This window comes from Labeo rohita, chromosome 10, assembly GCF_022985175.1.
Source record: "Labeo rohita strain BAU-BD-2019 chromosome 10, IGBB_LRoh.1.0, whole genome shotgun sequence".
In the NCBI taxonomy this organism is placed as follows: domain Eukaryota; kingdom Metazoa; phylum Chordata; class Actinopteri; order Cypriniformes; family Cyprinidae; genus Labeo; species Labeo rohita.
The window spans coordinates 7,771,122-7,791,812 of NC_066878.1; the positions used below are offsets into that span (position 1 = coordinate 7,771,122).

Sequence of the window (20,691 nt, forward strand, 5' to 3'; positions counted from 1 at the left end):
ATACCAAGTAATGTATGAAATAGAGTTGATCAAATGCAAGTAAATAAAAATGAGAACTGTACATTATGAATTAATAATTGAATGACAGTGGTGATAAGTTTCTGGATGTACTATACATTCAATATATGATTACCACATAATATATGTCTCAACTCACAAAAAAAAAAAAAAAAAATGAGTCATGTTCATTCATGTATTTCATTCACTTTTTATTGCATCGAATTATCATCATTTCCTGAAAATTGTCATCGCTAAGATTGCATCTCTCAGGCCTAAATATCTCAAGTGGAATTTAGTGGAATTTATTTGATTTCAATTCTGTTTCCTGACATTCCAATTCAATTCCAATTCCAATTCCATTCCAGGAAGTGAATTGGAATTTACCATTCATTCTCAATTCAATTCATGAATGGCCCCAACCCTGCTGTTAATATTTATAATAGAATGATTAGAGCCATTCCAGTTGTGTTGAGATTAATGGTTAAAGAAGATATTGTTCACTCACAAGTTTCCCAAGAATAGAGGCAGCTTTCCTTAGAAGGTTTTGATTTTTGTGAGAAAAAATGCACCAATAAGATTATTAGAAATTGTATCTTACAGGCTTATTATCCAATCCCAATTAAAAGGGAATACGTGCCTAAAGATTCTGACACGCTTGAAATTAAAAAAATTTGAAAAACATGTCTGTCTTTCCCTCTTCCTCCAAAAGCTAAAGAGGTGAGCTTCAAGATTCTAAATGAGATTTACCCTACTAACGAATTTTTAAGATTGAAATTAAATTTTGATGTAAATAATTGTGTTTTTTATGAAACCAGTATCATGTTTTCGTTTTGTGTGATATGGTACAACCTTTTTGGAGAGAATTGCAAAACTGGTTATGTACTAGGGATGTTGAATTTCCACCACTCAATGTGAAGGTAGTCAGGTTTGTATTTTTCTTGAAAACAAAGACTTTGAATTTGTTATTAATGTCCTGTTATGTTTTGGAAAGTTTTTTATTCACAAGTGCAGATGGTTTAAATCTTTACCTAACTTTATTCAGTGGCGGAGTTAAAAATGACGATTTCTCTCCTGGATCTGTACAATTTATTGTAAAAGCCCTTTTTGTTGTATTTTACTTTTGATGTATTTTAATTTTTAGTTATCCTTTTTCTTTTGGTTTATTTTTGTATACTTTGATGCTTTATTTTGTTCTATTTAGTGTTGCAATATTTATAATAATAATAATAATAATAAATAATAATAATAATAATAATAATAATAATAATAATAATAATAATAATAATAATAATTAAAAACTTTAATCTTTCCTTACAAAATGCCTGGAAAGGGAGACATCTAGTGACAAAAATAAGCAATTACAGAAAGCATTAAAAACTAGCTTGCGTCTCGCGTATTGTGGCAATCGATAAACCTTCAAGCTGCATCTTTAAACCTAAAATAAGTTATGCAAATAACAGTAGTTGATTATACTAGTGTTGACTATATGCAGTTTGTAGTCTGTCTAGTTCAGCTTGATGCATTCCAATACTGATTGCATACGAACACTGCGGCCGGAAACTAACAAAAAATATTTTTTATACCTATTATATTGTGTTTTATTAACATCTAGACCTACCCAACCCTAAACCTACCGCTTACAATAACGCTAAAACAGTAATTATTTTTGTACAGTGTGGAAATTACGCGTTATTGATGCGCGCATGCCCAGTAGCCACAGCCCAAGTAACCAAAGGCATAGATAGATATATAGATAGATAGATAGATAGATAGATAGATAGATAGATAGCCTGGTGTAATTCGATGGAACTGAGGAGCAGAGAGGGAGAGGGTATCAGAGATTGAATGTCCGGGAGATCAGCCACTAATGGACAATGCCAGAGCGCGTATCAGTTTCAGGAAGAGGCTTATTTGTGTTAAATGGGCCGAGCAGATTGACTTAGGCCTGTATCAACAGTCGGCATCGCACAGGTGGCATCATTGCTCATTGTGTTGCAGTGTGTCCGGTAGGGGGAGATATGCACATGCAGGTCTCTGTGTCCTTGTTCACAAACTTTCAAGAGCATCTTGACAACATCCATTTGAGAGACCGCAGGTGCATGTCAGCCTTTTCCATTTACAACAATATTCTGTAAAAATGCTGAACAATATTTCAAGATGTTGTATTTTTATTTTACACAACAAGTGTAATCTATACATTTCAGGATTCTTTGACATGTAATCTTCACCATGTGCAAAAAAAAAACGTTTTTAACAAACAATACACTAAATAATAATAATAATAAAGCTTAATCATTAGCAAATTATTATTATTATTATTATTATTGTTGTTGTTGTTGTTATTTAGAATGATAGTAATTATTATCATTACTGGTATTATTATATATAACTTATAGACATTAAAAGAGTTTTGTATTTATATTTTGCATAACATTTAAATATTTATATTTTACATAACTATTATATTCATGATCCATTATATCATGGTCATTTGACGTACAAACTGTTAATAGCTTTTATTATTAAAAGCAAAACATTTAATAAATAATAATAATAATGCTTCACCATTATCAAATTATTAGTAGTATTATTAGTAATAGTAGTAGCAGTAGTATTTAGAATAATAATTATCATTATTACTCGTATTATATAACTTATATTTTAAATAAATATAACTACACAAACTGCTAATAGCTTTTATTATTAAAAGCAAAACAAATAATAATAATAATTAAACGTATTGTTTATATAATAATAAAATAATAATAATAATAATAATAATAATAATAATAATAATAATAATAATAATATTATTATTATTATTTGTTTTGCTTTTAATAATAAAAAACTATTAGCAGAAAATTGCAGTATTTAAACATTTTCTGCATTACAGCAATGACTCTATCTTTTTACATCACTATTATTATTATTATTATTATTTAGAATTATAATTATTATCATTATTACTGGTATTATAGACATTAAAAGAGTTTGTATTTATACAGTGCCCTCCACTAATATTGGCACCCTTGGTAAATATGAGCAAAGACAGCTATGAAAATAAATCTGCTTTATGATCTTACATTCAAAAAATTCACAAAATGCTAACCTTTCACTGAAGTAAAACAATTAAAAGTGGGGGGAAACTTATGTTATGAAATAAATGTTTTTCTCATATGCATGTTGGGCACAATTATTGGCACCCTTAGAAATTATAATGAGTAAAATATCTCTGAAGTATATTCCCATTCATATTTGCATTTATTTAGCACACTAGAATGACTAGGAGTATGATATTGTCCAGCAATAACTTCCTGTTTCACAGGATTATAAATATGAGGCCAAACAAAAAGGCCAAATTTCCTTAATCATCCATTACAAGGAATAAAACCAAATAATATAGTTCTGATGTGCAGAACAAGATCGTTGAGCTTCACAAAATAGAAAATGGCTGTAAGAAAAGAGCTAAAGCATTGAAAATCCCAATTTCCATCATTAGGACAATAATTAAGAATTCAAATTAAACTAAAGATGTTACAAATCTGCCTGGAAAAGGACGTGTGTTTATATCGTCCTAATGCATGGTGAGGAGGAGAGTTTAAGTGTCCAAAGACTCTCTAAGGATCACAGTAGGAGAATTGCAGAGATTAGTTGAGTCTTGGGGCCAAAAGACTAAAAAAAAAATTCAAACAGCTCCTACGCCACCACATGTTGTTCAGGAGGGTTTTAAGAAAAATCCTCCTTGCTCATCCAAAAACAAACTCCAGCATATTCAGTTGTCAGACACAACTTGAATTTCAAATGGGAATGGCTTCTGTGGTCAGATGAAACTAAAAAAAAGAGCTTTCTGGCAGTACCCCATGCCCACGGTTAAATATACTGCTGGATCTTTAATGTTGTGGGCTTATTTTCCTGCCAGAGGTCAGGACATCTTGTTCAGATACATGGCATCATGGATTCTAGCAAATACCAACAGATAAAAAATGTAAACCTGACTGCATCTGTTAGAAGTTCTATAATGAGCTGTGGTTGGATCTTCCATCAGGACAATGATCCAAATCAAACATCAAAATCAACACAAAAATGTGTCACTGAGCATAAAATGAAGCTTCTGCATGGCCGTCCCAGTTGCCTGACCTGAACCCTATAGAAAATGCGTGAGGTGAACTGAAGAGAAGAAGCACCAGCATGGAGCTGGGAAACTAAAGGATCTGAAGAGTTCCTGTATGAAGGAATGGTCTCTGATCTCTTGTCAGGTGTTCTCCAAACTCTTCAGGCATTAAAGAAGAAAACACAGAGCTGTTACCTTGAATAAAGGACATTGCAATAATTGGGTGCCAATAATTGTGGTCAACATGAACATCAACATTTTATAAAGAGATTTTCTCCCTGCTTTCCATGGTTTTACTTAAATGATAGGTTAGAATATTGTGAATTTTTTGAATGAAAGATTAAAAGGATAAACAATGCAGATTTATTCTTACAGCCACCTTTGCTCATATTTACCAAGGGTGGCAATATTAGTGGAGGGCACTGTATTTTACATAATTATTATAACTACACAAACTGCTAATAGCTTTTATTATTAAAACCAAAACATAAAAATAACAACAAAAATAATAATAATAAAACTTTTTTTACATAATAATAATTAAAAATAATTAACTTGTTATTGTTATTATTATTAGCATTAGAGCAAAAATTGCAGTTTTTAAATATTTTCTGCATTTCAGCAATGGTATCTTTTCATATCACTATTATTATTATTATTTAGAATTATAATTATTATCATTATTACTGGTATTATAGACATTTAAAGAGTTTGTATTTATATTTTGCATAACTATTATAACTACATAAACTGCTAATAGCTTTTATTAGTAAAATTATGATCCTGACACACTATTTTATTATTAAAAGCAAAACATTTAATTATTATTAATAGTAAGAATAAGAACAATAATCCAGTCACACTGTTTTATCATTAAAAGCAAAACATTTAATAATAATAAAAATAATAATATTACTAATAATATGAACTATAATCTGACTGATGTTTTAGATTGTTAGTATTTTAGATTATAGTATTTACAATTTACATAACTAATATATTTCATGATCCTTTGACATGTAATCTACCCAAAATGCTAATAGCTTTTATTAAAGACAAAACATTTATTTTTTAATAATAATAATGATAATAATAATTTGAACTATTATTATTATTAACATGTTTTTTAGGTAATTTCCTTCATTACAATCTTGAGACATTGATGTTTAAGATAATTCGTATTTTTAGATTGTCTAATAGCTTTTATTATTAAAAGCAAAACATTTAATAAATAATAATAATAATAATAATAATAATGAAATTAACTATTATTATTAAAAATATATCTATATATTTTAAATAATTTCCTGCTTTGCAATCCTGACACACTGACGTTTTGTATGCTGCGTTATAGGGATCTCAGTCAAGGTTTGTGTCTGTGAAGAGAGAGCTGGTTATAGATATGGCTCATAATGAAAAGGTGTGTCCCTCAGGTCTGAATACCACATGGCTTGTGTTTCACACATAAACAATAAGCCATCCTGTGATTTCTGCCACCTGGGACCAGAAACACAGCTTTTCTGTCTGTTCAGTCCCGCAGAGCTCTCTCACATGCACAATAGTTTCCTCAAATGCTCTCCATCACCGTTTCAACTCCATAAACTCTTTCCCGAATAAAACTCTTTTTTAACACAGTAGCACCACGGTATAAACCGAAGGTTTTTTAATATCTAAAAAAAAAAATAAAATAAAGCATCTGATACCAAAACGAACATTTATTATAAAAATAAAAATGTCAAAAATGACAATGTCATCAACAATTGATATGATAAACTGAATTCACACTAACAGATTCAAATGTTTATTAACATTCGGACTCGAGTATTTTTGAGTTTCAAGCATCCTCTATCAATTATTAACCTCACAAATATTATTCAAATATCCTTTTTTTAAATTAAAAATCTCTGAATTTCTAACATGAATATTTTAAGTACACTGTAAAAAACTATTTGTTGAGTCAACTTAAAATAATTTGTAACCTGGCTGCCTTCAAATTTTAAGTTCGGTCAACTCAAAAAAAGTTTATTTAATTTGAAATGTTAAATTATACTAAGTGACAACTTAGATATTTGAGTTGAATCAACTTAAAATTTTAAGGCAGCTGGGTTACTTACCCATCTGTTAAGTTTAGCAAACACAAATATCTAAGTTGTTACTTAGTACAACTTAACATTTCAAGTTGACTAAACTTATTTTAGTTGACTGAACTTAAAATTTTAAGGCAGCTGGGTTACTTACCCATCTGTTAAGTTTAGCAAACACAAATATCTAAGTTGTTACTTAGTACAACTTAACATTTCAAGTTGACTAAACTTATTTTAGTTGACTGAACTTAAAATTTTAAGGCAGCTGGGTTACTTACCCATCTGTTAAGTTTAGCAAACACAAATATCTAAGTTGTTACTTAGTACAACTTAACATTTCAAGTTGACTAAACTTATTTTAGTTGACTGAACTTAAAATTTCAAGACAGCAGGGTAACAAATTATTTTAAGCTAACTCAACAAATTGTGTTTTTTATTTTTTACAGTGTAACAGATTTACTTATAAAACAACTAAAAAGGGTCACAAAATGGGTCATTAAAAGGGTGTGAGAAGAAAAGTGATATAGATGTCAGATGCTCGACATGGATACGTTTTTTTTCTGTATAGCATGTGCTATATGACCCCATTCAACAGCAAATATAACTGTTTTTGTGTTGTATGAGGGCTTACTTAGATGACAAGTGATGTTGCCTTTGCTGACAGAAAAACATTTAGGAGGCTGCCGTGACAGACAATACAATCTAGCGAGAAGAGAAAAGGCATTTTCATCTGCGCTGTACCCGACACAGGGCCAAACACCTGTCACCGACAGACTTTCCTACTCTCTCCCTCTCTCTTTTTCACACTCCATCTCTCTCTGCCGCCCCACAGCTGAATTGTTTCCACATTAGAAGTATTAGAAAACATGTTGAAACTATTTCAGCCGTGTTATCTGTCCTCATGTGGGTATTTCGGATCCATTCGTCTGCGTAGAACTTGACTTTGAGTCGGCCCCAAACAAAGTCTTTCTAATATCCGCTGAATTGCAACATCAACATCCAATTAGTGGCCTAAAATCATTTCAAATCAAATTTACATCACAAGAAATTTCAAATCGACTGTGCCTCCAGTTAAAACCCCTTATGAATAAACATGGCACAATTAAACAACAAAGCAAGCAGATTCTTTGAGCGAGACAGATGCAATTAGTAAAACTTGTGGCTTTTACATGCCTTATGGCACTTCAAAAAGGCCACCGAAAGTGTATTCCCTTATTTGAAATTCCTCTTTGCTTTTCTCCCAGCAGGCTAGACGTATCCCGTCCGGCGGATGGCCATGACAACCAAACAGAGACAGATTGCTCATCGTCCCTAATTCCTTACAGGCCGACGTGATTGATGCACTGGGTCTGACACCTGCTTGCCCGCCAGCTGATGGCATTTCACACGGCTAGTAGAAAAACAGTAATTACTTGTACCCTGTTTGAAAAAAGAGTCATGTTTTAGCTGAAACTAGACTGATTTGTGACACAAGATCTGCAGATATTATTTTGCTAGGAGAGGACGGTCAAATATTGTTGTTGGTTAGACTAAAGACTTTAAGAAAGGTTAGATATGTCATTGTCATCACTATTATTGTCTGTCTTATATTGGATTACTGAGTTTTTTCGGCGTAACCTCGTAACGACCCACATTATTCATTGCGCTCTGAATAAAGTCATCTGATAAATAGAGAGACAAGGAAATGAAGCAGGACAAAATGCCGGGCTAATAAAAATAGATACACGCTTTGTGTCGCGATAAGCTCTTAATGTGTTTGTAAAGACAGTTCCTGCTGGTGGCTTTGATTTTAGAAGTTCAGATGTGAGCCGAAGGCCGTTTCATTATTCTATCTGGTGTTTAAATTGAGGCCAAAACGCATTTGTTATTATAAAACCATCCTGTGATTGTTCTGAACCTAGTATTTCAGTAATGGATAGCTAAATCAGGAAGCGTTTATAAAAGGTTTTAAATGGCCAAACATTGTTCAAGCTTATGGTTTCCAAATATAAAATTAAATCAGTTAAAACAAGCTTTTATTTTTGCGTGGCTGAATTTCTCAAAAATGCTGCTTAAACACATTATTTGGGTTTTGAATGGCTAACTAAATAACATTTTAAGTTTTTAAAAAAGGCCTCAACTGTTCAAGGACAAAGGTTTCAAAAATATATAAAATAAAATAAAAAAATCAATAAAATAAAAAATAAAATAAAAAACATGGCTCATTCCATGCATTAACACGTGGAAATCCTTACAGTACTAGTTCTGCTTGCCCATGAAATAAAATAATAAAAATTAAAATAAAATAAAATCGCTAAAATAAAAACTCAATTTCCATAAATAAAATAAAATAAAATACATCATGGCTCAAAACTTATGGCTTAAAAAAATAAACTGTTTTAAAAATGTCAAAAAATTTTTTTAAAGGCTTCAACTGTTCAAGGATACTGGTTTATAAAAAAATAAATAAATACATTTAAAAAAAAAATTAAATTAAATTAAATTAAATAAAAAAAACATGGCTCATGTCCATGCATAAACACATGGAAATCCTTACAGTCGTAGTTCTGCTCGCCCATAAAATAAAAAAAAAACAAAAAAACTGTTTAAGCACACATTTCCATAAATAAAATAAAATAAAATATTAAAAAAGCATGGCTCATGTCCATGCATTAATAATGGAAATCCTTACAGTATTAGTTCTGCTTGTCCATGAAATAAATTAATAAAATAATAAATAAAATAAAATAAATAGCTAAACTAAAAACCTCAAAATGCAAAAAAAAAAAAACAAAATTACATAGAATCCAAAAAAAAGAATTGTAAAAGGCCTCAACCGTTTAAGGACACAAATTTCCAAAAATAAAATAAAATAAGATAAAATAAAATAAAATGGCTCAAAAAATAAATAAATTAATAAACTGAATCCATAAATGTCAAAAGAATGCTAAAAGACCACAACTGTTTAAGGACACACATTTCCAAAAAAAAAAAAAAAATAAATTAAATAATAGCTTGAAACATTTAAAAATTAACTGAATCCAAAAATGTCAAAAGAATTTGAAACGGCAAATGGCGGTTTAAGGAAAAAATAAAATAAAATAAAATAAAATAAAATGAAAAAGGGATCATGGCTCAAACCATTTTAAAAAATTAGTTTTAATCTTTTAATTTATTTATTCCAAAAAGTCAAAAGAATGCTAAATTATTTCCCTTTTTCTTAAATGCTATTCCAAAGTGTCCATGCATTATGTGGAAATCCTTACAGTAATAGTTCTGCTTGCCCATAAAATAAAATAATAAAAACTAAACTAAAACAAAATAAAATAAAAAAATATTTTTAAAAATTATTGAATCCAAAACTGTCAAAAGAATAAAATAGAATAGAATAAAATAAAATAAAATAAAATAATGGCTCAAAAAGTTTAAAAAACTGAGTTAAAAAAATATATATATATTAAATCCAAAAATGTCAAAAGAATTTTAAAAGGCCTCAACTGTTCAAGGACACTGGTTTAAAAAATAAAAATAAATAAAATAAAATAAAATAAAATAAAATAAAATAAAATAAAATAAAATAAAATATAAAAAAATCATGGCTCATGTCCATGCATTAAACACATGGAAATCCTTACAGCAGTCGCTCTGCTTGCCCATGAAATAAATTAATAAAATAATAAAAAATAAAATAAAATAAATAACTAAAATAAAAAGCTCAAAACATATATATAAAAAAATATTGAATCCAAAAATGCCAAAAGAATTGTAAAAGGCCTCAACCATTTAAATTATTTCCCTTTTTCTCAAATGCTATTCCAGAGTGTCCACGCATTATGTGGAAATCCTTAAAGTAATAGTTCTGCTTGCCCATAAAATAAAATAATAAAAACTAAACTAAAACAAAATAAAAAAAAAAAAATATTTGTAAAAATTATTTTTAAAGGTTTTAAAAAAAATAAATAATATAAAATAAAAAATCATGGCTCAAAACATTTCATTTTAAAGGGCCTTAATCCAAAAATGTCAAAAGAATGTTACATTATTTTCCATTTTCTCAAATGCTATTGCAGAGCGTCCATGCATTCACACATGTGGAAATCCTTACAGTAATAGTTCTGCTTGCCCTGACATCTTGCCAAGGTGAATGAGATTGTGTCACACTGATAAAGGCCACTATATCCTGCCATATAGAGACATTCAAGTGTGAAAAATGAAAGAATGACATTTGCTGGAAGCGCATAAATAGAGATACTTATCGCAAGCACTGAACAGCCCCACTATAGGCCAACAGCTCCATTTTACCCACAATCCATCTGAAGAAAGTCCAAGACGCAAGACAAACTTCTTCAGACCATCTGAGTTCAGGAGCTCAGAGCTTCATCTGATGCGTGTCTCAGTAAAACCCAGCTGGATTTAAGATTTCAACGGTTCGGGGTGGTATTGCATAGTTTCGAAAATCCTCACCCTCTGGATTTTCAGTATTTTGCACAGATTGACAAGTGACTTTTGGGTGATGCATTGCCGTCGGTGCTGGCCTGCAGCCAGGACACCTTGAGCTTTGATTAATCAGGTAAGAACGGACAACAAAATCATTCGAAATTTTCCCTTTTGCTTCAAGGATGAGACATTTCTAAAGCAATTAATCATGCAGATTAAAGGCATTTTAAAAATAATGATAGCTAATTTGATGAAAAATTAGTCTGCTATGAATCTGGAGAGCTTGAAACAAGCATCCATCACTAGAAGTATGTAGATAATGGAGATTTTTGTAATATAGATTCTCATATGCATTAGCCGGTAATCACAAGGAGGCGTCGCAAGTCAAAAAGGGGGGTCGCGGCCAGACAGGCGGGACGGGGAAGTGCTGACTGAGCCGGGCCAAACAAAGCATCTAAAGCGTCCAGACAATCCTGGTCCCGACCCAGACCGTCCTGGCACACAGAAAGGCCAGCTCAGTCAGCGACGAGCCCAGTCCAGGGGCCGATGAAAAGATAATTCCCCCCTCGCAGACCACATGCGGCGCGGGGCCGCTTGTGAGCGCTGACAGAGCAAGATCAAGCAGAAAGGATATGAGTGGGAAACTTCAAAACCTGCTCATGTTTCTGGGCCCGTGAAAGGATTTGTATAACACATTCACTTTTGATGGACTTTCCCATGTTCCCCCAGACAGCTCTTTTGCTGTTGACGTGTTCAAATAATGAATCTCTTATGTTTAATTTTTTTCCTCAGAGCAAGGCCGTGTTTCTAGTGCTTTTGCCGGGATGCTGGGTAATCCAGTCAGTCTCGCGTCGCAGCCGAGAACAGATGGAGTACCGCTGATTCTACAGCTGCCAGGGAAACGGGTGAGTCTTCCGAAACGGAGCCAGGGATGCTAGATGAGACAGAGGGCAAAAGAGGACGAGGTCAGGGTGAAACACGCACAACTCTGTGTAAAAGCACAGACTTACAAATACCTACGGTTTGAGTAGATTTGGAGCTTTTTGAATACATAAACTCAGGTTGATACGCTCATAGATTCTGCGTAACGGCATTTCAAATCAACTCATCTCATTATTGGTTTCAAATTTGCCAGAAGCACCAACAAAAGTATCGCGTTTCTCATCTTCTGTCTTTTTCTTCCAATTTAATAGCATAATTACAGAACAATACAGTGGAATTATCTTTTGAAGTGAGTCTAATCAGGCATTTCTTCTGTCCTTTCAGAACTAGAAGCATTTTCTGATGAATCCAAAGAAATTGCTCCTACATTGTCTTGCTCAGGCATTGAAATGGAACGTTTGTGTGTGATTCTGCTGCTTGTAAGTAAAACTTTCATGGTGAATGCGCAATTCAATGGGTTCAACTGTGATGCCAACTTCCACAGCCGCTTCCCCGGTGAGTAAGGGCTTTTTTGTGCGTTTTAGTTACGGCTGGGCGATAAATCGATAACGATAATTATCGTGCAATATAAATTTCCAAGAGCTAGATACATTTTCGGAATAATGTTTATGCGGCAAAGGCGGAACGAAAGAGCGCTAGGCGTTTGAAGTGCACCACACTGACCGTTTATCCGCTCAGATCAAAGTTCAAACAACGTCGCGATGCGAATTTACTAGAGCAAATGCGTTCAATCCCTGAGTCTTGGTCACGCAACAACTAAACAGTGCTGTGAGAGCCAATGTTAATCGATTGAATACTGATTGCACTATGTATAATCATTTTCTGTTTTTAACTGTCTTAAATTTATTTTAAATCAATTTTTAAATTATTTTTAAATCATTAAATCAATCAGTTCTTACATTTACATTTTTTGTTTTATTGTTGTGATCATTGTTTTTATGATTGTTCTACTTCCTTTTTTGTGATTATTGTTTTTATTATTGTTTTAATATAATATTGTTTTTTATGATTATTCTACTTCCTTTTATGTAAAGCACTTTGAATTACCTTTGTGTATGAAATGTGCTATATAAATAAACTTGCCTTGCCTTGAATTCAGTGAAGAACACGAATAACTCGGTTTATAGCCAGACAAATAGTGCTGACAAACAGGAGAAACACTGTGCCCAACGAGACAGTCAGAAGGCTTTTTAATCTACTATTGCGATTTACCATAGATTTACTGTAGTTGCACTAACTGCATCATGGTATTGTGTCAGACATGTGGGTATTCGTGTTGAATTGTATTATATTTTATTTATAATGTAGACGTATTAAATGGTTTGAAGGAGGGGTAATGGGATATATTTACAGTATTTTTTGCGATTAGCTATAGCGTTTTTACTAAATGTATTTAGAATATGTTTTTCAAACAAATTCATGTATACATTTTTACCATGGTGTTAAGGTGCTATATTTGTGGTTTTAACTGTGATTATCATGATCTAAATGTATGCTACTATAGAAGACCAGTGGTTAATTAAAAGAAAATACCTCAAACAATCAGAATAATTAAATTTCACCATATAAAATGAGGTTGCAACATTTTTTTTACTGATATTACCGATTTTAATAATGCATTTAATAATGCCTTATAATGATGCATCCTAACTCAAGCTACTATCAAATCTGTATTTCTAAGAGACAAAAAAAGTAATATTATTATTAATATTGTGAGGCTACACAAACCTATTTCTTGATTTAAAACAATATTACTCATTAAAACATGTAAAAATAAGATTTTTTAAAATTAGTATTTTTATTTGTTAAGAAAAATGACTGGAAAAGTGTAAAGAATTCAAAAATGTGAAGTGTTTGTCATGATCTGAACATAAAGAATAGTTTAGAACCACAATTAACTGTGATAATTATCGATATCGGCTGATAAAAATATATATATGTATATATTGTGATTATTTTTTTTGGCTATATAGCCCAGCCCTAGTTTAAGTGTTTAAACTGTGACATGTAATTAATGATATGTGACCCTGGACCACAAAACTGGTCTAAAGTAGCATGAGTATATTTGTAGCAATAGCCAAAAATACATTGATTTTTCTTTTATGCCAAAAATCATTAGGATATTAAGTAAAGATCATGTTCCATGAAGATGTTTTGTAAATTTCCTACTGTAAATATATCCAAAGTTAATTTTTGAATTGTAATATTGCTAAGAAATTCATTTGGACAACTTTAAAGGCGATTTTCTCAATGTTTTATTTTTTTGCACCCTCAGATTCCAGATTTTCAAATAGTTGTGTCTCAGCCAAATATTGTCCTATCCTAACAAACCATACATCAATTGAAAGCTTATTTCTCAGTTTCTCAAACCCCATGACTGGTTATGTGGTCCAGGGTCACATAATATATTCTCTCTCAACAGCTGAGCGGGACATCAGCGTGTATTGTGGAGTCCAAACCATTACGCTGAAGATTAATTTTTGCCCGGTGCTTTTTTCTGGCTACACCGACACTGACCTGGCGCTGAACGGGCGGCACGGGGATGCCCACTGCCGAGGGTTCATTAACAACAACACGTTCCCGACGGTTGTGCTGTTTAGCATCAGTCTCAGCACGCTGGAAGCCTGTGGAAACTCACTTGTGGTAAAAAACCCGCCCGCACTGAGGGAACTGACCCATAACAGAATGATTTACTCACATTAGACCTTAAATGGCCCAGAACTTTAATTTCAGCTTCAGCCATTAGTAAGTAAAACACATTTGTTACTGTAAATGCTAAACTACAGCTTGTGTTTGGAGAGACAGAATTCTCTCAATGACAATTTGCCTGCAATAAATGGACAACATCTGTGGTTAGGTGGATTTTAGCAGATCCGGAAGAGCAATCACACCTCAGTGCCTTTGCGTCTACAGGTCTCTACGGCTCAGGGGCCCAACGCCTATGGGAATCTCTCCTTGGTCCAGATTGGGAATATAGCAGGATACATTGACACTCCGGATCCCCCGACGGTTATCAGCTACCTACCGGGACTGCTTTACAAGTTCAGTTGTAGTTACCCTCTGGAATACTTGGTTAACAATACACAGCTTGCTTCGTAAGTTGACTTTAAAATTGTTATATAACAGTCTAATGCATTATTGTGTCCTTTTTTTCATGCTGAATTATTCACAATATTTTGATGGAAGATAAAACGGTCTCAAATTGCGTGTTGTAAAATGTTTAGCACTTATTGTTAAGCTTTAACAAGCTAAATTGGGAGGCATAATTAAATTAGTATGCACAACGAATATGTTGTAAAACCTAATGCACGCTTGATTACAAGGACATCAGACGGTAAATCAGGAAAAACTATTATATAAGTTTTCCTTTCAGACTTTAATTGGCCTGCAAAATATATTTATCATGTTTTAATAGCTTCTTTTGATTGAAGGTCGGCTGCAGCGATATCAGTGAAGGACAGCAATGGCACTTTTGTGAGCACGCTGAATTTACTTCTATACAACGTGAGTACATGTTGAACATCAGCATGGATTCCAATTAAGTATTTGTTTAGGTCTATATAAATAGATTGCTTTGATGTTTTTTTTCTGATATTGCATGTTTCTAGTAGAGGCTTCCAAAGTTTTTTTTCCTTTTTTTTTTTTTTTTTTTTTATTAATAACAATAATAAGAATAAGAAAAGAGATTTATTATTCATTTCATAAAATATTTATAATATTTATTTAGATTTATTTAGATTTATTTTAGTAGATTGCTGATTGTATTATATTTAATAACAGAATGTAATATATATATATATATCATTTTACTACTATTTATAATTTATTAAAATATAGGCTACATGTCATTATTTTCTATTATATATTATATTTTGAGCTATTAATACATCTTTTGTAGATTTTTATAAATTATATTAAAATAAAAATATTAATTTCTTAAAATATTGCTAATATTTATTTAGATTTATTATCATTTATTGTATAGAACTTTACATATACTTTTCTGATTATTTTATATTTAATTATATATATATATATATATATATATAAAAGAAATTATAGAAATTAATACTTTTATTTAGAAAGGATGCTGTAAATTGATTAAAAGACATACTGTTACAAAAGATTTCTATTTTAGATAAATGCTTCTCTTCTGAACTTTCTATTCATTAAAGAAACCTGAAAAAATTCTACTCAGCTGTTTTCAACATAATAATAATAATATTAATAATAATAAATGTTTTTTGAGCAACAACTCAGAATATTAGAATGATTTCAAAAGGATCATGTGACTGGAGTAATGATGCTAAAAATACAGCTTTGAAATCACAGAAATAAACATACATTTTAAAAAACATTCAAATCGAAAACAGTTGTTTTAAATAATCAAAATATTTCAAAATGTTACTGTTTTTGCTGTACTTTGGATCAAATAAATACAGGCTTGATGAACATAAAATACTTCTTTAAAAGACATTAAAAATGTGTTCAAAAACTTTTGACTGGTAATTTATATTTTGAGTAATTAATTATTTTGTTTTGTAGACTTTTGAGCACATGTGTATGAAATCCTAACCTTTGGTGTTTCATATTTAAGGACTCCACATACGTCCATCATCTTGCCATCCCAGTGTCTGGACTCACTCTGAAGACGCGAGTGTTCGCCGCCGTAAAAGCCACCAACCTAGACAGAAGGTAAACTACAATTACACAAACATATCTTGGGAAAGTATCTCGCAAAGAGGCCCAAATGCAAAACATACTGCAGATATGATCCTGAAACACTCCAATTGGTGAGTTAACCAAGAAATCTGATGGCGTTCGAATGTAAATTGAGACAGACACATGGTCTTTGGACTGTGTCACTGCTTTGTTAAAGCACTTCCCTAAATGACCTCCTCTTATATCTGATAAATCCAGAACTGGTTTAGCCCATTAAGGAAAGAATGCTGAGTGACTCAATGCCGGCCTTGTTTAGGGCCAGTGATGGGCGCCACTAAAGTGGATGGGAAAGATTATTAAAAGCCCTGAGTAGAGATAAGACACATGACTTCTATATGAAACAACAGTGGCTTCCTCATATAGAGTCATTTTGTATCCAGTCTCCTATGTCTTGGTGACTGATTCACGCATGTCATTCCTCACAGGTGGAACGTTTTGATGGACTACTGTTACACGACTCCTTCTGGGAATCCTAATGATGAGCTCCGATACGATCTTTTCTTTGGGTAACTCCATGTTTTCTGCAGATACAGTGCTCTCCATAAATATTGGCACCATTGGTAAATATAAGGCAAAGGCAGCTATGGAAATAAATCTGCATTGTTTATACTTTAGATCTTTAATTCAATAAATTCACACATTTCTAACCTCGCACTGAAGTGAAACAATGGAAAGTGGGGGGAAAATCTCATTATGAAATAAATGTGTTTCTCTAGTTTCTCTAGGCCACAATTATTGGCACCTCTAGAAATTCTTAAATATCTCTGAAGTATATTCCCATGCATATTTACATTTTTAGCACACCAGGGTGACTAAGAGCATGAGATTGTCCAGCCATGATTTCCTGTCACACAGGATTTTAAATATGTGACCCTGGACCACAAAACCATATGTATATATATGTAATCTGAATAAATAAGCTTTCCACTGATGTATGGTTTGCTAGGATAGGACAATATTTGGCTGAGATACAACTATTGGAAAATCTGGAATCTGAGGGTGCAAAAAAATCTAAATATTGAGAAAATCGCCTTTAAAGTTGTCCAAATGAAGTTCTTAGCAATGCATATTACTAATCAGAAATTAAGTTTTGATATATTTACGTTAGGAAATTTACAAAATATCTTCATGGAACATGATCTTTACTTAATATACTAATGATTTTTGGCAAAAATAAAAAATGTATAATTTAGATCCATACAGTGTATTTATGGCTATTGCTACAAACATACCCATGCTACTTAAGACTGGTTTTGTGGTTGAGGGTCACATACGAGGAACAAAAATTCCAAATTCCTTTAATCATCCAGCACAAGGAGTAAAACCAAAGAATATAGTTCTGATATGCAGAACAAGATTGTTGAGCTTCACAAAATAGAAAGTGGCTGTAAGAAAAGAGCTAAAGCATTGAAAATCCCCATTTCCACCATCAGAGCAATAATTAAGAAGTTCCAATCAACTAAAGATGTTACCAATCTGCCTGGAATAGGACGTGTGTCTATATCGTCCTAATGCGTGGTGAGGAGTAGGGTTTGAGTGGCCAAAGACTTATTAGGATCACAGCTGGAGAACTGCAGAAATTAGTTGTGAGTCTTGAGGTCACAAAGCTTAAAAAAAAAGTCAAATAGCCCCTACATCACTGCATGTTGTTTAGGAGGGTTTCAAGAAAAATCCTGCTCGCTCATTCAAAAACAAACTCCATGATATGCAGTTGTCAGATACGACTGGAACTTCAAACAGGACTGTCTTCTTTGGTCAGATGAAAGTAAAAAAAAAAAAAAAAAAAGAGCTTTTTGGCAGCAAACCCACAAGATGGGTTTGGTGCAAACAGGGATAAAAAGTACCCCATGCCCATAGATAAATATACTGCTGGATCTTTAATGTTGTGAGCCTTGTTTAGATACATGGCATTATGCTTTTTATCAAATACCAACAGATAAAAAAAAAATCTAAACCTGACTGCCTCTGTTAGAAATCTTATAATGGGTCATGGTTGGATCTTCCATGAGGACAATGATCCAAAACAAACACAAAAATGTGTTACCGAGGACAAAATTGTCCCAGTTCCCTGACCTGAACCCTATAGAAAATAAATGAGGTGAGGTGAACTGAAGCGAGGAAGCAACAACATATAACTGGGAATCTGAAGCATCTGGAGAGATTCTGTATGAAAAAATGATCTCTGATCTCTTGCCAGGTGTTATCCAAACTCATCAGGCATTATACAAGAGCTTTTATCTTGGGAAAACGACTTTGCAATAATTGGGTGCCAATAATTGTGGCCAATTATGAGATTTCCCCCCCCCACATTGTTTTACTTCAATGAAAGGTTAGAATTTTGTGAATTTTTTTGAATGAAAGATCAAAAGGATAACAATGTAGATTTATTTCCACATCTTCCATTGCTCATATTTACCAAGGGTGCCAATATTTGTGGAGGGCACTGAACGTTGATGTGCTTGCATATATGTGTGTGTATATAAGCAGAACCGAGGACGAATGCTAAGTGTACCTTGTCTTTGTTCCAGCAGATGTGATAAGGACCCACAGACAACGGTGTTTGAGAACGGGAAGAGCCAGATGGGCCGCTTCTCCTTCGAGGTGTTCCGCTTTGTCAAGCACAAGAACCAGAAAATGTCCACCGTCTTTCTGCACTGTGTGACCAAGCTGTGTCGCTCTGATGACTGCCCCCTGCTCTTGCCTGTAAGGATGGCTGCTTGAGACTAATACCATAGTGAAACTCAGAAAGCGTGTCAACATGTCTGGGTCATACTTCATCCCATATATATTCTTAAAGGGATAGTTCACCCAAAAATCACCCTCATGTTGTTACAAACCCGTAAGACCTTCATTTTCGGAACACAAATTAAGATATTTTTGATGAGCTTTCTGACCCTGCATAGACAGCAATGCAACTGGCACGTTCAAGACCCAGAAAGGTAGTAAGGACATTGATACAATAGTTCATGTGGCATCTGTGGATCAATCTTAATGTTATGAAGCTACGAGAATACTTTTTGTAAAAATAATGACTTTGCTCAACAGTTTCTTCTCAGTCTTCGAGCTGGAACTCTTTACTACTCACAAATATTGTCATCCTGACAGATCTGTGGTAAGAGGAAGAAAAGGAACACGTCGGAAAGAACTGCTGTTGCCTCTGACAATGCAGTCATGACTGCCGGGCCCATCATCACTCGAAGTGGTACGATATGAACTGTTATGTAATGTTTATGTAGCTCAACTGGTAGCATGTGATTTCAACAAAACTAATGTTCAATTTTCAAACTGAGGCTGTTGTTACAGTATATGAGATGTGATTTAGCGCTTTAAGGCGGTAAGTGTGCTCATGTCACTGAAACAATTTTCATCTGTCCACAGATGAAACTCCCACCAATAATTCCCAAATAGGTAAGCCTTTCTTTGTCCTCCATTTTAGACCTCCTAAAAGGAAGCTAAATCCTTCCTTCTCAGAGCTGTATCGTTTCTGATGGCGGATAAAAGCATGCTTCACTTCCTTCCAGAAAATATAAAGGTTTTTTTTTCTCAAAGGATGTACCGGCTTAAAACCGTGACCAAAATAACGATGAGTCAGAGGGTTTCCGACAGAGAGAAGTTAATAGAGGGTAGAACTAGGTGGTGTTATCACGAAATGAACAAGAGGATTGAAAGAAAGAGTGTGCGATAGAGTTTGAACGGTGGGTTATGTATTGTAAGACGTGTTCCTAACACTCTGTGTATGTGTGTGTTTTTCAGCACAGTTAAACAGCCCTCCATTCAAAATGAATTCAGTGACGAGCGCCTTGATTTCTGCCATCGCGATCCTCGCCGTTATGAGCATGTGTTTCTTCATCCTGTCTCTGTCTCTGCTGAAAGGGAAATATACGCCACCAACACCTCTATCAGGAACCCACAACCCAGCGTTCAGCTAAACGCACACACACGGCTGTTCGGTCAGCTAAACATTACAACAATACCTGTGTGCGGAGCTCTTCGGTTACACACAATCATACAGTACAGGGAAATAATATCATAATATCACTCGACACAGCCTTTAGCTATATACAGCTGCCTATTTTTGGTCACAAAGCATCAATACAGATATTCTCATCACTGTAACTTCATATCACTGTAACACACAATCCTAAATCATAAGAGGCTGATTAGAAATTATTCTTACATACAAATAATCAGGAATAACGCACTTAGTGCACTCAGTACTTTTTTTCCTCATTAAAATGTTTTACAGATATTTTGATATAATCACGTACACTCACATGGGATTCTTAGTCATATTGGTAGACCAAACAAATTTGTGGGCTGCCATGTTGAGTTCACATGACCAATTGAAAACTAACGTCTGTTATCGGACAATTTCAGTAATGAAATAAGTTAGTCATGGCTAATAACGCCATTTCT

At 33.1% G+C, this 20,691-nt stretch overlaps 1 protein-coding gene across 1 annotated transcript; it reads left to right on the forward strand.

The window, feature by feature from the left end:
- The first annotated feature begins 11,516 nt into the window (after positions 1–11,516).
- Positions 11,517–20,204, forward strand: zpld1a (zona pellucida-like domain containing 1a). Its single transcript, XM_051121681.1, has 11 exons — positions 11,517–11,576; positions 11,878–12,048; positions 13,976–14,196; positions 14,467–14,648; positions 14,985–15,057; positions 16,151–16,248; positions 16,701–16,781; positions 18,807–18,978; positions 19,381–19,477; positions 19,654–19,683; positions 20,029–20,204. The coding sequence occupies exons 1-11, from the start codon at positions 11,543–11,545 to the stop codon at positions 20,202–20,204; spliced, it is 1,335 nt and encodes a 444-aa protein (XP_050977638.1). The 5' UTR covers positions 11,517–11,542.
- The last annotated feature ends 487 nt before the right edge of the window (positions 20,205–20,691 follow it).